At 52.9% G+C, this 18,485-nt stretch overlaps 1 protein-coding gene and 1 pseudogene across 4 annotated transcripts in view; both read left to right on the top strand.

The window, feature by feature from the left end:
* LOXL2 (lysyl oxidase like 2) overlaps window positions 1–18,262 on the top strand; it is an 84,477-nt gene extending 66,215 nt beyond the window's left edge. For all 4 annotated transcript variants that reach the window (XM_039868135.1, XM_039868133.1, XM_039868136.1 and 1 more), the window contains exons 8-14: window positions 1,667–1,834; window positions 3,201–3,363; window positions 6,118–6,361; window positions 11,619–11,734; window positions 12,834–12,970; window positions 16,428–16,539; window positions 17,284–18,262. In XM_039868135.1, the coding sequence (XP_039724069.1) occupies window positions 1,667–1,834; window positions 3,201–3,363; window positions 6,118–6,361; window positions 11,619–11,734; window positions 12,834–12,970; window positions 16,428–16,539; window positions 17,284–17,363 (1,020 nt within the window). In that variant the 3' untranslated portion in view covers window positions 17,364–18,262. The remainder of the gene's footprint in view (window positions 1–1,666; window positions 1,835–3,200; window positions 3,364–6,117; window positions 6,362–11,618; window positions 11,735–12,833; window positions 12,971–16,427; window positions 16,540–17,283) is intronic.
* LOC120606665 (uncharacterized) lies at window positions 357–475 on the top strand (annotated as a pseudogene).
* Window positions 18,263–18,485: the final 223 nt, after the last annotated feature.

Below are 18,485 nucleotides of genomic sequence, written 5' to 3'. Positions count from 1 at the left end.
AGAGAAAACCCAACTGCTGGGGCTTCCGATACAATAGGGAGCCATAGAGAGTGTAAGAGGGCACTGGCCCCAACCAGAAGCGAATGTCAGTGGGTATGGAATTGAACAGAGGAACGGGATCAGCCAGGAAAGGGCCTCTGTAGGTAGTGGGCTTCCACGTGAGATGTGTGACTTACTGTGGGACACGATAAAGAAGGTTAAGTAACCACAGAAGCTGAAAGGAGGCCCATGTGCCCCAAGGTTGGAGAACGAGGGTGAGAGAGACATGTGACAAGGTGGCAGAGGAGAGCGGTGGAGCACTGCGAAGCCACAGACCTGTTCTAAGCAGGTGTTTTTTAAAGATGACTCTGGCTTCTGTCTACGGCCATGCTACCCTGAATAAGCCCGATCCTGTCTGACCTCGGAAGCTAAGCAGGGTCGGGCCTGGTTAGTACTAGGATGGGAGACCACCTAGGAAGACCAGGTGGTGTAGGTGAAAAAAATAAAGTAAAAAAATCAGGGATTGTAAACTGACAAGGTCCTTGCAATCTGTGAGGTCAACCGAGGCTTGCCTCGCCAAATAAATAAACAAGCAAACAAACAAATAAGTAAATAAATAAGATGACTCTGGCTTCTGAGTGGAGAATGGGTTGATGAAGGCAAGCGGCCCATCGACAGGCGAGGCAGTCAGGTTCGTGCAAGAAGTGGTGGTTTCTGAGAGATGGGGTAGGGATGGAGCTGGAGGGAAGCAGGCAGACGGGAGAGAGACTTGGGACATAATTCCACCAGGATGTGGGGGCTGAGGAAGAGGACGTTGTCGAGGATGGCTCCCAAATCTCTGGCTTGTTTAACAGAATCGATTCAGGATCAACCGACTACAGCTTACAGACCAAATCTATCCCTCTGCCTGTGTTTGTAAATATAGTTTTCTTGGAACACAGCCATGCCCGGTCATCTACATGTCGTCCGTGGCTGCTTGTGCACTACCTGGCAGAGCTAAGTGCTTATGACAGAGAGCATAAGGCCCACAAAGCCTAAAATATGTGCCGCCTGGCCCTCTAGAGAAAGTTTGCTGTCTCAGGATAGATGGTACTGCCTTTAGCTAAAATAAAGAATAAGGGGGAGATACGGGGTTAGGCGGAGACATGAAAAAGGACAGGTTCAGATTAAGGGTCTTTGAGATGCCAAGAACTGTCAAGTAGGCAGTTTGCTATCATGGGTCTCAGAAGAGAGTTCTGTGTGGAGAGGACAACAGGGGGCGCTGTGGGAGGAGGTGAGATCTGGGGCTGGAACCAGCCAGAGCGGATGTGGCAAGGAGAAAAGGGCCCAGGAAGGAATCTTGGGGAATTCTAACATTTTAAGGCCCCCTGGTGCATCTTTCCAAGTGTCTGCTTCAACGAGTAGCCCCACCACTGGTAGGTTCACAGGAAGTAGCAGGGAGCAGAGGCAGATTCTGCTGCGTGCTCAGTGTGGGTCAGTGGGCCTCCCGGCTACGCAGGCTTCTAGAGCCCTGAGATAGGACTTAATAAGTAAGACCACGCTGGGCATGATGCTGGCACACGACAGGCTCTCAGTGATGCTGTCTCAGGCAGGACTCCATGGCTTGGGGAAAATGGGACGATGGCAATGCAGGGGGTTGCTCCTCTCTGTCCCCTCCCAGTGACCATGCCTGCCTTTCTCTCTACAGCTGCGCCTGAACGGGGGCCGAAACCCCTACGAGGGCCGGGTGGAGGTGCTGGTGGAGAGGAACGGGTCCCTCATATGGGGGACGGTGTGTGGCGAGAACTGGGGCATTGTGGAGGCCATGGTGGTCTGCCGGCAGCTGGGCCTGGGGTTCGCCAGCAGCGCTTTCCAGGTGAGAAGTCCCCGCCTCAGACCCCTCCATCTAGTGTGAGCCTGCCCGCTTCTAGTCAGCCCCGTCTTCCATGGACCTAACCCAGCTACCCAGGAGGAAGAGAGCAAAGTGTCATGGGCCAGGAGGCAGGGACCTCATCCTGACCTCGCTTCTGCCCCTCACAGCTCTGAGTCCTCAGGCAGGTCACGCCCCCACCCCCACCTCTTTTTCTCTGCTGAAGAATGAGGGTCTAGATTCTGGTTCTCCAGTCCACTCAGCTTTGTGCACTGGGATTCACCCTAGGCTGAAGGCTGATCCTGGGGTGTCCTGATGTGCCATTTGCAGAGGGAAGCAACTCGATCCTATGGGAGAGTGGAGACCACCCAAGGCCAAGGCCCAACACCCCATAGGCCTCGCTTGCTCCCTGGGAGGCCCCTCTGGCCAGAACATGGTCCCAGCTGGTGACCATGCTCGTGCATTCTCCCTTTGATTGGCTGCTAAATTTCCAAGCCCATCCAGAACCCTTGTCACAGCAGCTGCACCTTCCCGCATGACACTGCTCCCCACACCCTCTGGGAGCCTGGCTTCCCAGGGCAATGTAGTGTCTCTGCTAATACTGCTCATGACGAACCAGGACTTTCCGGTTCTTCAAGGAGAGTAGAAAAACAGTGCTCGTTACAACAGAGTGGCTGTCCAGCTATTTTTGTTCCCTGTCAGCTCATTCCTGAGACATCTGGGCCTCGGCTGAGGTTGTGAAATGGGCCTGAACCTGATATCAGTCCCCAATCTGCCACTGACTACAAGCACTGTCCTTTCTCCAGGCTCCAGTTTTCTCTCTTGAGGATGAGGGGTGTGTAGTCAGGTTCTCTCAAGAAACAGAACCAATAGGATGCAGGAATATCTGACGACTGACATTTGCAAATAAATTTCTTCTCTCCAGTTCTGATCAATCGGCAGTGTCTTTCTGGAGCACTGTGTTGGGAAGGATTCTGAGATCATAGTCAGGCTTAGAGGAGAGAGTGCTATGCTTGATGAGTAATGTCTGCCCTGGGCTCAGGATGAGTCAGGTGGTGGTGGCATGCGCTGCAGGTGCCTGCCATTCCTGACACATGCATTGAACAGTACTTCGGCCAAAGCAACCTTAGCGATGCTCCTAGAGAGGGCGAGTGGCAGCATCCAAGTCTCGAGGTCAGAAGACCTGGAGTCCCACTCACTCTGCCGCGAACAGACTGTGTGGCTTGGATAAATGCCTCTGTGCCGCGGCTGTCTCCATCTGGAAAATGGGATCATAAAGCCTCGGGATTTTTATAAGGCTGAAAGTCGATAGGATATGAGAAAGTGACCATTCGAGGTGACATTCTGGCCATTTCTTTTGTTGATTCTCCAGGAGACCTGGTATTGGCACGAAAACATCAATGCCAATAAAGTGGCCATGAGCGGAGTGAAGTGCTCTGGAACGGAGCTGTCCCTGGAACACTGTCGCCATGACGAGGATGTGGCTTGCCCCCAGGGCGGAATGCAGTACGGAGCTGGAGTCGCCTGCTCAGAAAGTGAGAGTTCCTGGGGGTCGCATCCACCCTCCCTACCAGGCTGCAGGAGGGGACACTGGTTATTCCTTGCAAGGCTCTGGGGTCTCTGCCGTGAAACGAGCAAAAGAGGAAAGCAGAGGTTAATTTTTGTTGAGTGGGAAGTTTGGGGCAAAGGGACCTCCCCACCCCCAAGCACAGAACCTTGCTGATGACAGGGAAAAGGAAAGCAGGAGGGAGGAACTGGGGAGTCTAGGGGCCTTGTGTTCAAATCTCAGGGCCACCGTAGACTATTTAAGGGACCTTGGGCAAATTACGGGGCTGAGAACTCCTTGTTCTGACCAGTTAACGAGGAAGAGAACACCTTCCTCAGAGGATGTTGCTGAGATTAGGGAAGCACGAAGCTCACGCCGGGGGTTCAGTGTGCCCGCTGACTTTCTTCCTTTGCCCTGTTCCATATATCATTTCCTGTTTCACACCCTGGAGGCGATTTAGCCTCTTGGTGACTCCCTGGATCCTAGAGAGACTGAAAATATAGGAGAAGCCCCGCCAGGATTCAGAATTACCTAGCTCTAGCAGGTTCTCTTTCATGCTGAGAGAGAGGACTAGAGGACTTTGGGCGTGTCTCTCTGGATCCCCAAACTCCACTCACCCCACCCCTGGCCTTATAAAACCACTCCCTTGTGAATCAGGGATGCAGGAGAGCCGCAGGATCTGACCAGACAACCTGAGACCAGACCCTGCCTTGCACTTACTGCTGATCTTGGCAAAGTTAGTTAACCACTATGATCTGTAGTTGTTGTTGTTGTTTTACCTGGAAACTGGAAATTAGATGTGACAATGAACATATGTGGTGCTTACTAAACAATGATGCATTGTCACTTACCATCATGGAGTACTAGGGAGATTGAACCTTGACCTCGGTCAGTTCAATTCTCCCATCGACCCCTTTTAGACTCACTCAGCATTTCCTAACCCTTGTCAGACAGGACACTTGACAACCAGCTCAGGGGCAGACAGCCCAAGCTACAGCATCCTGTCTGAGGACAGACTAAGCCCCAGGGGGAGAACTTTCAAGCAGACAGAGGCGGTCTTACCTCTGTCAGGGGCCTTTTCCTGGCTTATTAATTTATTTATATTTATAATATACTTTTTTATTCCCCAAAAGAAATTTAGATAATATAAACCTGAATGAAATTCAAGGTAGCAGAAGATAAAAGTGGATAAAGAAAAGTAGATATTGGCTAAAAAGTAGTGGCTCTAAATGGAGCCGAGAGAGGTTAATAAAAAATATGGACTCTAGAGTCTTGTACATTTACTAATGAGACTGTCAACACCCTGTGATAAAAGTGCCCAGCACACTCAGTGCCAGCAGCGTTGTATCCTGGCGCGTGCCCTCCAAGAAGAGAGAGTTCTCAGCCAATGGGAGCCTGCCGGTTTCTGTCTTCCACTCCCAGCCCCACATCTCAGCTGTGTGCCTTTTCACTAATCCCCGGTCCCACATCCAGTCCCTGGGGCGGGTTTGCTCTCTAGAGGTCCCCGGCCCCACCAGGTACAAGGGTTCCTTGGGAACCCACTGCACTCCTGGTGCAGCGTGGGGCTGTGGGGACGGGGTGCAGACAGCGGAGAATACTCCAGGCTCTGATGAACTTGAGGGAAGCAAAGCTCACGGGCACACACACTTTAGAAATTTACAAGCGACTTGTCAGAAAATACAAGGTGGACGGATCTGGTTGTCAATGAATCATATACAACATTTTTATGAAGTGTGCTAGAAATGCTCAGGGGAATCTCACTTTTAAATGGAAACATAGTTAATCCTTTTGGAAACAAGCAAAACCTCATACAATTATACAATAAATATAGATTGTAGCCATCACTAATTCTTTTTAATACCTGCTATGTGCAGTGTGGTAACTGAGCAGATCAACCTTGTTTTAAAAGATGCACTTTTAAAACTCTCGCCCAGAGCCGGTGTGAGTGGAAACTGGAAGAACTGGATAAGAAGGCAATTTAGTGATATACATCAGAGCCTTGAAAATATGCAACTCTTCCTCCCAGCAATTGCACTGATAGAAAGATATTCTAAAGAAGTTATATACACAGATTTACTACAGGATCTTTTATCGCAGCTTTATCTTTAACTGAGAGAAGTTCCACCCGACCAATGGATCAGAAAATGTGGGCTAGGGTTATGAATTAAATATTATGCAGCCACGTAATGGATGTTGTAATTTATATTTATTAACAAGGAAATATGTCGAGATGTATTTGAAGGGAGCCAATATTAGCAGGCTATAAATCTACACACAATATTACACACTTTGGAAAATAGATTTGTACCACTTCCAGAAGAGTCGGAGCAAGGTATTAAGAGTGTTCTCTCTCTGGGTAGAGGGAACATTGTTATCATTTGTCATTGTCATTGTTATTGTTTGCTTTTCATTATGGACAAAACCTGAAACCACTCAAAAGTAGAGAGAATAAATAGAATAAACCCTCGTGTACCCATCACCTAGATTGAATAGCTGTCAGTGTTTTGCCCATCTGCACTGAGATCTGTAGAGGTGTCCAAGAAGACTGTCAGAGAGGGGGAAGAGGCATTTGGGGTAGAGTTCCTCAGGGAAGGTGACCTTGGGGCGGGGGGCCATGAGCCAGTTCCAGGAGGTGGTGCTAAGCAGGGCTGGGGGTTTGTCCCGCTTAGGAATCGGAAGTCAACCACTTGGGAAGGGATGAGGGGCCTCTTACCTTCCTTGCACACCGTGTCTGCCCCCTCAGCCGCCCCTGACCTGGTCCTCAATGCGGAGATCGTCCAGCAGAGCACCTACCTGGAGGACCGGCCCATGTTCATGCTGCAGTGCGCCATGGAGGAGAACTGCCTCTCGGCCTCGGCCGCCCAGACCAACCCCACCTCAGGCTACCGGCGGCTGCTTCGCTTCTCCTCCCAGATCCACAACAATGGCCAGTCCGACTTCCGGCCCAAGAATGGCCGCCATGCGTGGATCTGGCATGACTGCCATAGGTAAGCCTCACTTCCATCGGGATTCAGAATCACTGGGTCACTTAGAGAGGCCACACGGCCCAGGGCACAGGGCTTTCCTAAGCTGGCGGGAGTCAGATCTGCCACGCTGGCCCGTCACGTTTGCTGAAGCCACGCTCCGCTCCCAGTTGCCCTGGCCCGCCCCACCTTCCCTGAACTCATTCTCTCTCTCTCGCCTCCAATGCCTCTAACGTGCTGAAACAAATTTTGTTTTGAGTACCCAATGCCCCTTCATTGACCTCGGTCAGTGGTTTTCAAGTGTGTCCACAGGAAGTTGATGCTCTGCAGGGTGTTTGGGATTCCTGCAATTATTGAACTCTGAGTTCATTTAAAAATATTTTTTTAAATACCTGCATATATTTTAAATATCTCTAAGATGACAGTGGGTGTGGAGACAGCATTCTACCCCCAGGAGTCATGAGACCTGCTCTCTCAACCCAGCTGTGCCTCTGACCAGCTGAGCCACATCACCTGAGACCTCTAATGTCCCTTCCAGCCCTCAGCCTGTGGATTTGATCCCAGAGCTATAAACCCTGGCCAAGAACAGTGAAATCTTAGAGCCAGTCCTTGCTGGAGCCAACAGAAGCCACCGTGTTCATCTCTCAGTCTTTTCTTTTTTCTTTTTCTTCTGCCTTGATTCTTACTCTGATCCAGAACCAGTGCCCCTGCTTGTTCACATTTTCCTGCGCAGACCTGAGCTGGGCAGGTGGAGGGAACAGAAGCGAGCACGCTTTTGAAAAGGAAGGCAGGGACGTCCCTGCCATTCAGCATGGCGGCGGCAGCCCCCTGAGGGGTCCACGTATGTTGGCCCCGTGAGTGCTTGTCTCTGTGCTCAGAATCCCATCTACACAACAGAGCTTTTGCACCCATTCCTTGCTTTTTAAAATGAGGCTCGTGGCTGACATACCTGCCATCAGCGCTGCATCCCAGGGCCCAGTGCTGGTGTGCGCATCACTGCCTGAGAAGCCCCCATCCAGCTCATCTCTAGGTGTCCTTCCTGCTCTAAAATGCGGTGATCACTGTTAGGGACACAATAACTGACATTTATTGACCCCTTTCTAAGTGCCAGGGACAGAACACCCTCATTTTCAAAGGCAAGGAAATGGAGGCTTGGAGCTTGATGGACACAGGAAGCTGTTGGGTGGGGATTCCGACCCGAGACTGTCTGAGCCCAAAGTGTGCGCTCTTGTCACCTCCGCTGGACCTGCATCAGAAATCCGTCTCTGGCTGCTTTTTCATGTGACAGCTTATGGTCTGGTCACATTCCAGTCAGTGTGCGGATAGAGTTGTTCAACTGTGTCAAAGGAAAGGACGATGACAAAATTTAAGGTTGCCGATTTCTCTTTGTAATGACTGTCTGTACATTCTCAAAGTCCCAATTAACCCAAGAATCGCTCTTTATATAGAAGCATGTCGGTCTTCTGTAGGGTGGAAGTCGAAGGGTAAAATGAAAGTCATTACCATATTTGTGCCTGATTTCCTCAGAGGACACATGGCAGGAGCCTGGTCCCGCGGGGGCTGATGCTGCCTGTGCGTCTATAAGTGGAACGTAATTGCATCTCTGCCCCCACACGTGGCGGTCCACCCAGACATTACATGGAAAGAGTCTCTGTGTGACAGATGCTTGCTCTTCCAGGAATGGTCTCTCCTCTGAGGATACGCGTGGTGACACTGTAGAAGTGCCTCTTCTGATTGCCCCACCCCTGCTCTTCCTGTGGTCTATTCTATTTCTTGGCTTACAGATGTTCCAGTAAATGGTTTGGGAAGGGTGGATGGGAAAGAACATGTAGCTAAGCATACGTCCCTTCAGACCTCCCCTCTTGGTCTATCACTGAGAACCTACGACCATAGGGTCCCAGGGAACATAAGAGGGCCCCACGCCCTGGCTCCAGAGCTCCAAGGACTTCTCCAGGCTCTGTGGGAGGACTTTTCAACAAGACTCGTGGCCCCAAACCTCTGCTGGGTCGCTTTGGGAGTCTTATGAAAGCTGGCCTTTCCTCTACTCAAAGTTGAGAAAGCTGGCTCACATTAGTACAAATGGGGGAAACTATCGCTCCCATTTTAATTAATGCTGCAGTGAGGAAAAGAGCTATGTTCTTTGAAAGCCCTAAGATGAAACACAGAGACTGACCCCCTGAGGAGGCTCCTCGCCAGCCAGACATAGAGGACAGTGCCCTACATCGTTCTTCCTCATACGCATTGCCCTAGGTTGGGGAACTTGCTGAGGTCCCCTTCCTGCTTCTTGTGCCCCCAGGGAAGAGAGCCATACCTGCTTACCTGGCACACCATGTCACAGCTTTGACAGGGGCCAAAAAAGCTGGACACAAACGTGCTGCAGGGCTCAGAGCAGCTCTGTCCCTGCTGTGTCCCAGGGCTGGCCCGCCCACCTTTGGGAAGCCCGGGAGAGGTGCTGGGAGCTAGAGAGGCAGGGAGGTGGACATCCAGCTCAGATGCCAGCCCTCCAAGCCGGAGATGGCTTTGTTTGCTTCGCCCTGCGTCCCCCAGTGGGGAGCAGCTCCCATGTTGGATCGAAGTCTCATAGATGTGATGTGGCCTCTGTGAGCTAATTTTAGGCCCTTATCATATCTGTGGGTCCTTGTTCTGGCTGGGGGGCTGCCTAGCATGTCGGGAAGGCAGGATGGAGCAAGTGGAAGGGTCTCTGCTTGTTGTGGCAGCATCTTCTGAGTCTAGAACACACCCTGAAATGGGGACAGGAGCACTGTCCCACCATGGCGGAGTGCCAGCCAGGACCATCCGTTCTGGAGGCACTGGGAGACAGGCGGCCAGCGTGGGGAAAGGGTGAAAAGTGAGAAACATCTCCTCTACAACATGCACTGGTTCTCTGGTTGAGTTTTATCTGGGCTCCCAACAACCTAGAATAACAAAGACTATATCCAAACTACCCGCCTTTCTCTGGACTGCTTTGGTCTGTCATCAAGTACGCATCCAGCACCAACTTCCCCCATGAGCACCATGTCTTCTAATGTTGGGCTCTGAAGTCTTTCAGTCGGAGGCTGTCTTTCCTCTATGCAGAATCCAGTGACCTCCATTGAGTGTCGGGTTATTCTCTCTCCCCTTAGTGTTCTGGACTTTCTTTCCCAGAGGAGCTTTGCTGTCTCTACCTCGTGGATCAGGCCCTGTCTTCCAAAGGAGACGGCTCAGCCTGCAGAGAAGAATTGTACCCTCCTCACCAGGACACCCCCTCCCGCCTTCCCTGGGGTGTGTGTGGGTGGTGGAGATGGGGGTGCCACTGGGCTCTCCAGCCTGCCAGACGGGGCTCCGGCGGTGATGTCCACGTATGTCCAAGAGGTAAAGCAGAGAGACTCCAGCTAGAACTGGGAGGCTCCAAACCAGCTGTTTCCCTCCCGGTGTTCACAGGGGAAAAACTGAAGAGCTTGGGAAGACTCTTAATTCAAGTTTGCAGGAAGCAGGGGGAGCGGGAGGAGGTCAGCCTTACAACAAACAGTCCATCTGCGGCCTCCGTCTGAGTTTTGTTTAGACAACAGAACACAAACCCATTTCTCTTCAGTTTTTCCAGCTGGTAAACATGGTAACAGAAGCTGCTCTCTGAGAGATGCAGACATGTTTTAGGCAATGAGTCAGACCTCATGTCTCATCTCGTTCCTTCAAGAAGCCGAAAGAGACTCTCTCCAAGTCGTCTCTTTGGCCACCACAAAATGCATCCTTGTGAACGTTCTCCGTGGGCCCCTGGCTCAGTATCGTTTTACCCAGACACATGAGTGACCTGGGAAAAGCCCAGTGTAGGAACTTCTGACATTATTTTTAGCACAAGCAAAACCAGGAGAAAGGGGTTTGCTTGTGCTAAAAATAATGTCAGAAGTTTCCTCTTTGAAAACCTGTCCCTTTAATTCCCCTCTTCCCTTTGTCCTCTACTGCCAGTGGAGGGAGCCCGAAGCCAGCCAGTGAGGCTGGGAGGTGTGGAAGCCACTTGGGGATGGTAGTGGAACATAGTGCTGGTGGTAATAATAAAAAGACGCCTCCTGTTACTGCTGCGAATGGCCTAAGGAGAGAGTGGACGGGTACTGAGCACTCCTCTGTCACAAGCTCTCTGTGTTAGGTATTTCTGCGATTTCTCCCATACCGCGATTCTTACGATACCCCTGAGACTGGGTTCTATTATCATTCCCTCTTTCCTGAGGAGAAAACTCAGGTCGCCCATAAAGAAAACAAGTGATTCTGCTCCCTGGGCCTTGGTACCTTGTCTTCCGTTTCCCGCAATTCCCAAATGTCCCTTAATGAGAGACAAGTGTGTTCGATAGTTGCGGACTTGTGACACACGTGTGGCAGCTGAGAATGGGCCCGGCCAGCCAGTGCCTCAGGATAGGCCCACAGCAGCCATGTTTCCCCATGTTTATTCAGAACCAAATGCATCAATTTCCGAGCATCGGCATCTGTTCTCAATTCTGCATCCCCCCAGTGAAGAGATGGGACACTGGTATGCAAACCTGCGGCCTGGCCGGGGAGCTCTCTCCCTTTCACTCCTCCCTCCCACAGGCCCCCGGAGCTGTCTTTTTCTTCTCCTTTTTCATTTGTTCCATGCAAGGAACACAGACCTCCTGCTGCTCACGTCCAGCTGCTGCTGAGCCTCCCCACCCAGGCCATAGGCTGCCCAGGGGGGCTGAGCACCCCCCCAGTCCCCATCTCCTGCCTGCGTGTCCCTGGGAGGCTTTAGTGCCTGCTCCGTCGCGGGAACCTGATGAAGCCCCGCCCCCGCACTCCGAGGACCCGCCCCTTTCTCGTCTCTGTCCCTCCCTACCATATTCCCACTTTAAAGAGTTTTCAAAAGACATCGGAAAGTAACTTTCACCAGTCTGCAGAAAGTGTACCGAGTAGGAATGGGCTGTGAGAGCTTCTGGGGGCTCAGGAGGGTTATCGAAAGCACTTATCACAAATGTCTTAATTCGCTGAGTCTATCGCGTGCCAGGTCCTCTGCTCATCAGTTCTCCTTACTAATTCCCACAATGCCTGACACATGCCATACTTTATCATTCCCATTTAGCTGATGAGGGAACTGAGGCCCGGGAAGTGAGCGGCTGGCCGACCGCTGAGCCCACGTCAACAGCACGGTTACCGCCGTCCGCTTCCATCCTCCGTTCCTCATGCCCCATCATCCCTCCTCTCCCACCGGCCGCCCCTTTCGGCCATTGTCCCCGGAGGAAAATCACCAGCCAGGCAGTCGCTCTGGAAACTGACTCCCAGGCCCTGTCTCTCGCTGCAGGCACTACCACAGCATGGAAGTGTTCACCCACTATGACCTCTTGAACCTCAATGGCACCAAGGTGGCAGAGGGCCACAAAGCCAGCTTCTGCTTGGAGGACACGGAATGTGAAGGAGGTACTTTTGTGTGGGGAGCTGGGGTGCTTCAGAGGGACTCGCATGCTCCCGTGTCCGTGCCCGCCCAGCCCGGAGCCCAGGTGTGACACTGGACTGTGTCACTCTGGCCACGGCTGACTCTCCACGTGACCTTTCTCGACTGGGGCTTTCTCGATGGCTGTGCTTGGGGCTGGCGTGCTGGCAAGGCCTGGCCATAAAGGTGCCTGGATTCCCCAGAGTTATGCTGACGGGCACTGGCGGGGCCACCCTCGGACCGAACACATAGTTCCCTCCTGCCCTGGCTGTCACAGCCGTTCTCCCTGTGTCTCAATCCCAAATGCCCCCGCCGCGCTGGCTCTTACCCTTCAAGTACAAGTTCAGGTGACCCCTTCTGAGGTTCCCAGACTCTCTCGACTCCCCGAGCAGAGGCAGCACTCTGCTCACACCTCTGGGAGGCTGCCCCATCTGCACTGTGACCCCCGTGGGTACATCTGCCATCCTGACATGACGGGCTCGTCCCAGGCAGACACGCGCTTCTTGATATACCCAGTGCTCAGAGTAGCGCCCAACATGGCAGCCTCTCAACAAATGTGACTGCCACTGATGTGCCGTGAAATCACACAGCAAGTGGGTTGTGAGTACCTACTGTACACCAGACAACCAGCTGGCCCAGTAAGGGTCAGACAGACAAACCAGACCCTAGCCCAAATCCCAGTGCTGGTTGTTCAGAGGGACACAAGATGACTCCACATTACGCTAAATAATAAACGCCAGAGTTTTCCCAGTTAAGCGTGCACTCCATTCTCAGGCTAATGATTCCTCAGAAAGGCCAGCATGGGCCAGAGTGGCCAGGGAAGACTTTGTGGAGGAGGGGGACCCTGGCCGGGTCTGAAGGGAGGGCTGGGATGTGGGTAGAAAATTGAGCAAGGGATTCTGTTGAAAGGAGAGAGGATCAGGCACCACGCAGTGTGGGTGGGATACCGAGCCCTATGAGGCAAAGGTTGGGGGGGCTTGGAGAAGGAAGCGAGGTGCTGAAGGAGGGGCCTGGGGAAGACGGCACAGACGGCAGAGGGGCTGTGGGTGCATCACGGTGACTGGGTTCCCTCGGCCCCTGCTGCAGATAGCCAGAAGAGCTACGAGTGTGCCAACTTTGGCGAGCAGGGCATCACCATGGGCTGCTGGGACGTGTACCGCCATGACATCGACTGCCAGTGGGTGGACATCACAGATGTGCCTCCCGGAGACTACTTGTTCCAGGTGAGGAGTGTGGGAAGCGGTTCCAGGCCCCTGCTGATGGGAGGAGGGGTCTTTTCTCCAGCAAGAGGTGAAGCAACCTCCTTCCTTTTGGTGCCCAAACACAAAACACGGGCATGGAGGCCAGGTTGTCTAAAATGCAGGAGTCCTACACCCAGAGGCCCTCAAGGTACGTCAGGTGAACTGAGCATGTGAGGCACACATGCCTGGGGGGAGCGGAGGGCCCGCAGACCTGCTGAGGCCTTTGCACTTAATTCACTTAACACCTGGTGCTTGCAAATCAAAATGCATTTGCAGCCAGATTTGATCCTCAGGCCAGGAATTCGTTCCACAGACTCTAAGGCCACTACACCTTTTGCATCCTTTAGAGCTATACTGCTAACATCCACCCCAGTTTTTCCCAGTGTCCTCACCCTGTCTTGGTCTGTGCTGTCAAGGCCAAAAGCAATTTTGTAAAGAGGCAGTCATTCACAAGTGTTTGTGACTTGCCTTCCCCCCCCCAAAAAAAACGGTTGTTTCATGAAAAGGATCTGCAGAGGGGGCAATTTTCAACACTAAGAAATGAATTTATAACAGTAGAATTTCAGGCACTAGAGACAGCCTGTCCAGTGACTGTGGGTACTTCCTGGGGCTTCCACATACTCTATCTAGGTGGAAGGCCAGCCCTGGGAGGAACCAGAGAGCCTTGGCCTCCCACCTTTCTGCAAATAGCTTCATGCTTCAGCCAGGGCCTTGACTGGTGGGGGAGACAAAGAGCACTGCCCCCTTGTCACCCCTTCTGGGGCACAGGTGCTTCCTGCCTGCAGAGGCTTCCTTTCACCTTCTCATCTTTCCCACATCCCCACCCATCTTGCTGTCTAGCTTGCCCTGTGGGCAGCAGAGTAGGTGACCAGAAATGTGTCGTTGTGCCTTGAAAGCTTTCCCAAGGAGGCATTCTGCCAGCCCAGGGCCTGGACCACGGTCCCCACCCTAGAGACAGCCCTGGGAGCAACCAGCACCTGCAGAGAAGTGACTACAGAGGGGCTTTGAAAGTCTCCCTGGTCAATTCAGAGGCTGGAAATCAGACAGCCAAGCACTTTTCCACCCACAAGCCCAGAACCGCAGACTTGGAAAGGCCCAACCAGAAACCAGAGTGCTCTGTATTTTAAAAAATGAACATCTGTGTTTCTGCACGTACGCCGTGGAGGGTGGTTTGTGTTTGAGGTTTGCTATCACTTTGCTGGTGAATGTGCATCATCGTGTTTCTGACAAATGGCATCTATGTAATACCTGTGGCTCACTGAAGATTGATGGCAGGCCAGGCCCTGTGAATGCACTGTCTCGTGTCATCCCCAATGATGGGGATCACTATTACCCTTGTCTTACAGCCAGGCAGATTCAAGTCACGTCAACTCTATATTCTGTGTTCTCGACCCCTAAACTCTAGAGTTTGCAGATTTACTCATTAGGGGCATGTTAATGCCTCTGATGAATGGAAAAGACTATTTCCTTTGGGACTGACATGGAGCTTTAGCCTACGGGAGCCCTGGCCTGAGGTTCCCTGGCCCTCTCCATTCCCAGGGGACCCCCCCTTCACAGACACCAGCGATGCTGCACATGGTGGGGAAAAGCCTAGTGAGAACGAAATGGCTCTGGACAGAGGGGCCTGTGCACGAAGGCTCAGAGGCCGGCTCAGTGGGCGACAAGGTTCCCCGGTGGCCTTGCTCTGTCCTTATTCTCTCCATTTTATGGATCCATAACAGATCTTTTGTCTAAGAAAATAAAGCCAGGTCCCACGGGTCCTCACAAGATTTAAAATCATGGAGTCAGATGGGATTGTAGAGACCATACATTTCAGCCCCCACCCAAGTGGGTCAAGCTGGCCCTGATGGTGCCTGAGACAAGCTGGTGCTGCACCCTGCTGCCCTCACAGCCGCACTGCAGGGTCGCCTGCGCGGGCTCCCTGGGGGCACTGCTATTGGTGAGCAAGGAGCTGCACAGTCCTCAGTGTGTGGGTTTTGTTTGTTCAGCACTCGAGCCATGCATGGGCTGGGGGCAGGGGACAGGCAACAGCTAAGGTTGTTAGGTAGAAAAGAGATCCAAGAAAAGTAAGGCCGCCCCAGAGTAGGACATTTACTGGTCTTGGTTGAAGAGAGAGGGTCGGAGTGGGAGAGAGCCTAGGACAGGTCTGGCAAGCAGGGCCAGATGTGGACCCCCAGAATGGCTGGCACTGGGCCAGGACACAGGGCAGGGTGCAATGCTGGCCTCTGTTCCCCACAGCCTCTCTGGAAGGCCCAGCCAGCCTGCTAAAGGGTCATGTCCAAGCCCTCCTAGAGGAAAAGGTCCTGAGGGCCCAAACCTAGAGACTGTTCCTTAGCTGGCAGACTGTCCCTCCCCTGATCCCCACTGACCTAGGTCCTGGCAGAGCCTTCCGGGGAAAGTCTGCCATTTGTCCTCCATGATTCACCCACAGCCCCAGAGTAGCTTTTGTCTCTTCCCCGCCTCTCCTCTTTCTCCTTACTTCTGGGCTCCTCATCCCAATCTCTCTCTTCTGTCCACTCATAGAAACCTCTCTAAATGATGACCCTCCCTATTCCTACTCCTTTGGGCTATGCTCCCTTAGCTGGGGAGATTAGAGGAAGGGGTACGAGGGATCCAGTCTCCACCAGAGCCCAGGCCTGGACTGCCCGAGCAGGAAGGGCTTGGGGATGGCCTAGAACAGCGGTCCCCAACCTCTTTGGCACAAGGGACCAGTGTTCCTATGAGATCTAATGCCCAATAATCCGAGGTGGAGCTGAGGCGGTGATGCTAGCACTGGGGAGTGGCTACAAACACAGATGAAGCTTCGCATGCTTGTCCGACTTTCACCTCCTGCTGTGTGGCCCGGTTCTTAACAGGCCACAAACCAGTACCAGTCTGCGGCCTGCAGATTGGGGACACCTAGAGCAACACTAAGGCCTAGACACTGGGAGGGACAGTCCAAAGTCACACCACCAGGAGCAGCATGCAGTTTTCAACACTCAGGGCAGCCTTCCTGACACTTCCTATGGCACCTGTCATTGTCCCCACCCAGTCCCAGCACATCCTGCTCCCCAGCTCCCATCTGTTCTTTCAATAGCCTGTTCTGTGGCCCAGCCCCAACTCCTGCCTCTACCAACCTCAGGCCTCCCAGGGCACCCAGGAGAGTGACCCCTTTCGAAGGCATGCTCTTGGTAGGGGGCGTGTGTGAATTACGCTGAGACAGATAGGCAGGCGCAGGGACATCTCACTCCTCCAGGCCTTGCCCCCTCTGCCTCCCTGACCTCATCTCTGGCCAGTCCTGCCCTGGCTTCCCTTGGACCACAGCACCTACCATGCTCCCTTTCCTGAGGTCACCCCGGCTCTGGAGGCAGGACTGGTCTCGGCAGGGCGCTGGGCCTGGGGTGACGAGTGGCTCAGGCTGTGGGATTCTGCAGCCCCTCTGACCTGACTGTCTCCCCAGGTTGTCATCAACCCCAACTATGAGGTTGCAGAATCTGACTACACCAACAACATCATGAAATGCAGGACCCGCTACGACGGCCACCGCATCTGGATGTACAACTGTCACATAGGTAAGGCCCCCAGGCACTTCTGGGCGAGCATGGCACCCCCAGGGCTGCCAGGCACCCCCACCTCAGGACTGCCCACCCCCAGCCGGCAACTCTCCCACCCTGCAGCCCACCTCCAGGAGACAGGCAAGAGCTGCCCTACTTTCTCAAGGAACCAGAGAAGCTTCCTAATTTGGGCAAAGAGTTCAGGGAATGAAGCCAGCCTCACACTTCCACGCACAGGAAGGACGCTGCAGACACATAAGGCCTGGATGCAGACTGGGTTTTCACAGCCAAGGAAGCTGTGGCCAAGGAAGGCGGTACAGAACCGGCCAGCCCAACACAGACCCCAGAGCTATTTAAGGGCTGGAACTGAGGCCACCACCTCATTACGCATGTGACCTCAAAAATGCGGGCGTCAGGAATTTGTGGCTTTGTGTATCGTTTTCCTCTGTCAAGAACTAGACGCTAGTGAACCACTGTGGCTTCTGGTCACCAAAAAAGAAACTTTTCTTTGAGTTATATACAATCTGGGGCACAAAAGGGGAAGCAGAGCATTCTCTTCTGCAGGAAAAGTGGTGGCCCACACTGTATTTATTCACCCCTTCCCTTAACTGACAGAGCGCCTGACATGTGCCTGGCCCTGAGATCCCCAGCAGGCCACCCAGTGGAGGATGGTGGCTCCAGGGCCCCTGAAGCCCGCCATTCCAGCCTGGGTGAGGGCCGAGCGTCTGATTTGCCAAACCCTGTCTCTCTGATGCCCCTCAGGTGGTTCCTTCAGTGAAGAGACAGAAAAGAAGTTTGAACACTTCAGTGGACTCATAAATAACCAGCTCTCTACGCGGTAAGGCAGCCTACATGGTCACGTGGTCACCTCCTGCCTTTGGGCCACAGCGCATCTTCCCCAACAACTGCAGTCCGACGGATGATCACCACACTCCCCCTCGCCTAGCCCGGCCCCGCCCCATCTGGATACCCTGCGGCCACATCTCAGCTCAAGAGGAATGGGTGTTCCTGACATTTGCTGGGGGCTGCTGCCTGAGCCTGGGAAGGTGTCTGGGAGTGGGCCTTGTCCGCAGGGCTGTGGGAGCAGTGCCACGGGCCATCTTGTCCAGGACCCCAGGCACACAGGTTGTCATCAGCTTGTCCCATCCAAACCAGTCACACCTGCCCCACACCCCACCCCATCCCCAGTCTGACACCACCCCCATCAGCTCACCACAGATAATATGGTGCCATTCTCTCCTCAAATTCCATGTCGGCAAAGCCAGTTTATCGCCCGAGGTGGTCAGGCTGAATCCCATTTCTCCTCCTCTTGGTCATCTGCAACCAACTTGAACGTCTAGAGCTCTCTTCCACTTAAACGAACTGCCTGTCCTCTCCTCTCTCTGTTCACGTATATAAAAAATGCTGCCACATTTTCTGATGAAGTGAGCTCAGAGCTGGTACTTCTCCCCTACCCTCAACCCTACATCCTATTTTTCAAGATACCATTATTATATTTTCACGAACTTTGAAACACAAATTAATTTAGTGGCATTTAATATTGGGCATCTGGGCCTTTGGAAGAAAAAACCTGCCCACCTGTGTAAGTGACTCATGGTTCTGTTGTTCTGATTCTGTGGGTAACTGATTCAACGGTGCTATAACCAGGGTCCTGGGTGACAAGGACACTCACCGAACGCCATGTGTCATCACAGACACTTACACATACTTGAAACTTGGAATAAAAGATTTATGATTTGTATCTGTGTTTCATTTGAAGCGCTGCAGCCAGCCCGAGCAGCAAGGCTACGTCCGTTCAGTCAGAGCTGTCAGGGAGCCTCATACACACTCACAGGTTACTCCTGCAGAGCTGGGGTCCGGTGTGGCTGAAGAGGGCCTCCATCCACACGCACCCAAAGGAGCAACTCCCGCCCCAAGAGCAGAAGTCTAAGGGGATCACCAACATCAATGAAAATATAAGTCAC

This window comes from Pteropus medius, unplaced genomic scaffold, assembly GCF_902729225.1.
Source record: "Pteropus medius unplaced genomic scaffold, Ma_sr-lr_union100, whole genome shotgun sequence".
Lineage (NCBI taxonomy): Eukaryota > Metazoa > Chordata > Mammalia > Chiroptera > Pteropodidae > Pteropus > Pteropus medius.
Note: the sequence above shows the minus strand (reverse complement) of the source record. Positions and strands in the feature narration are given on the sequence as shown.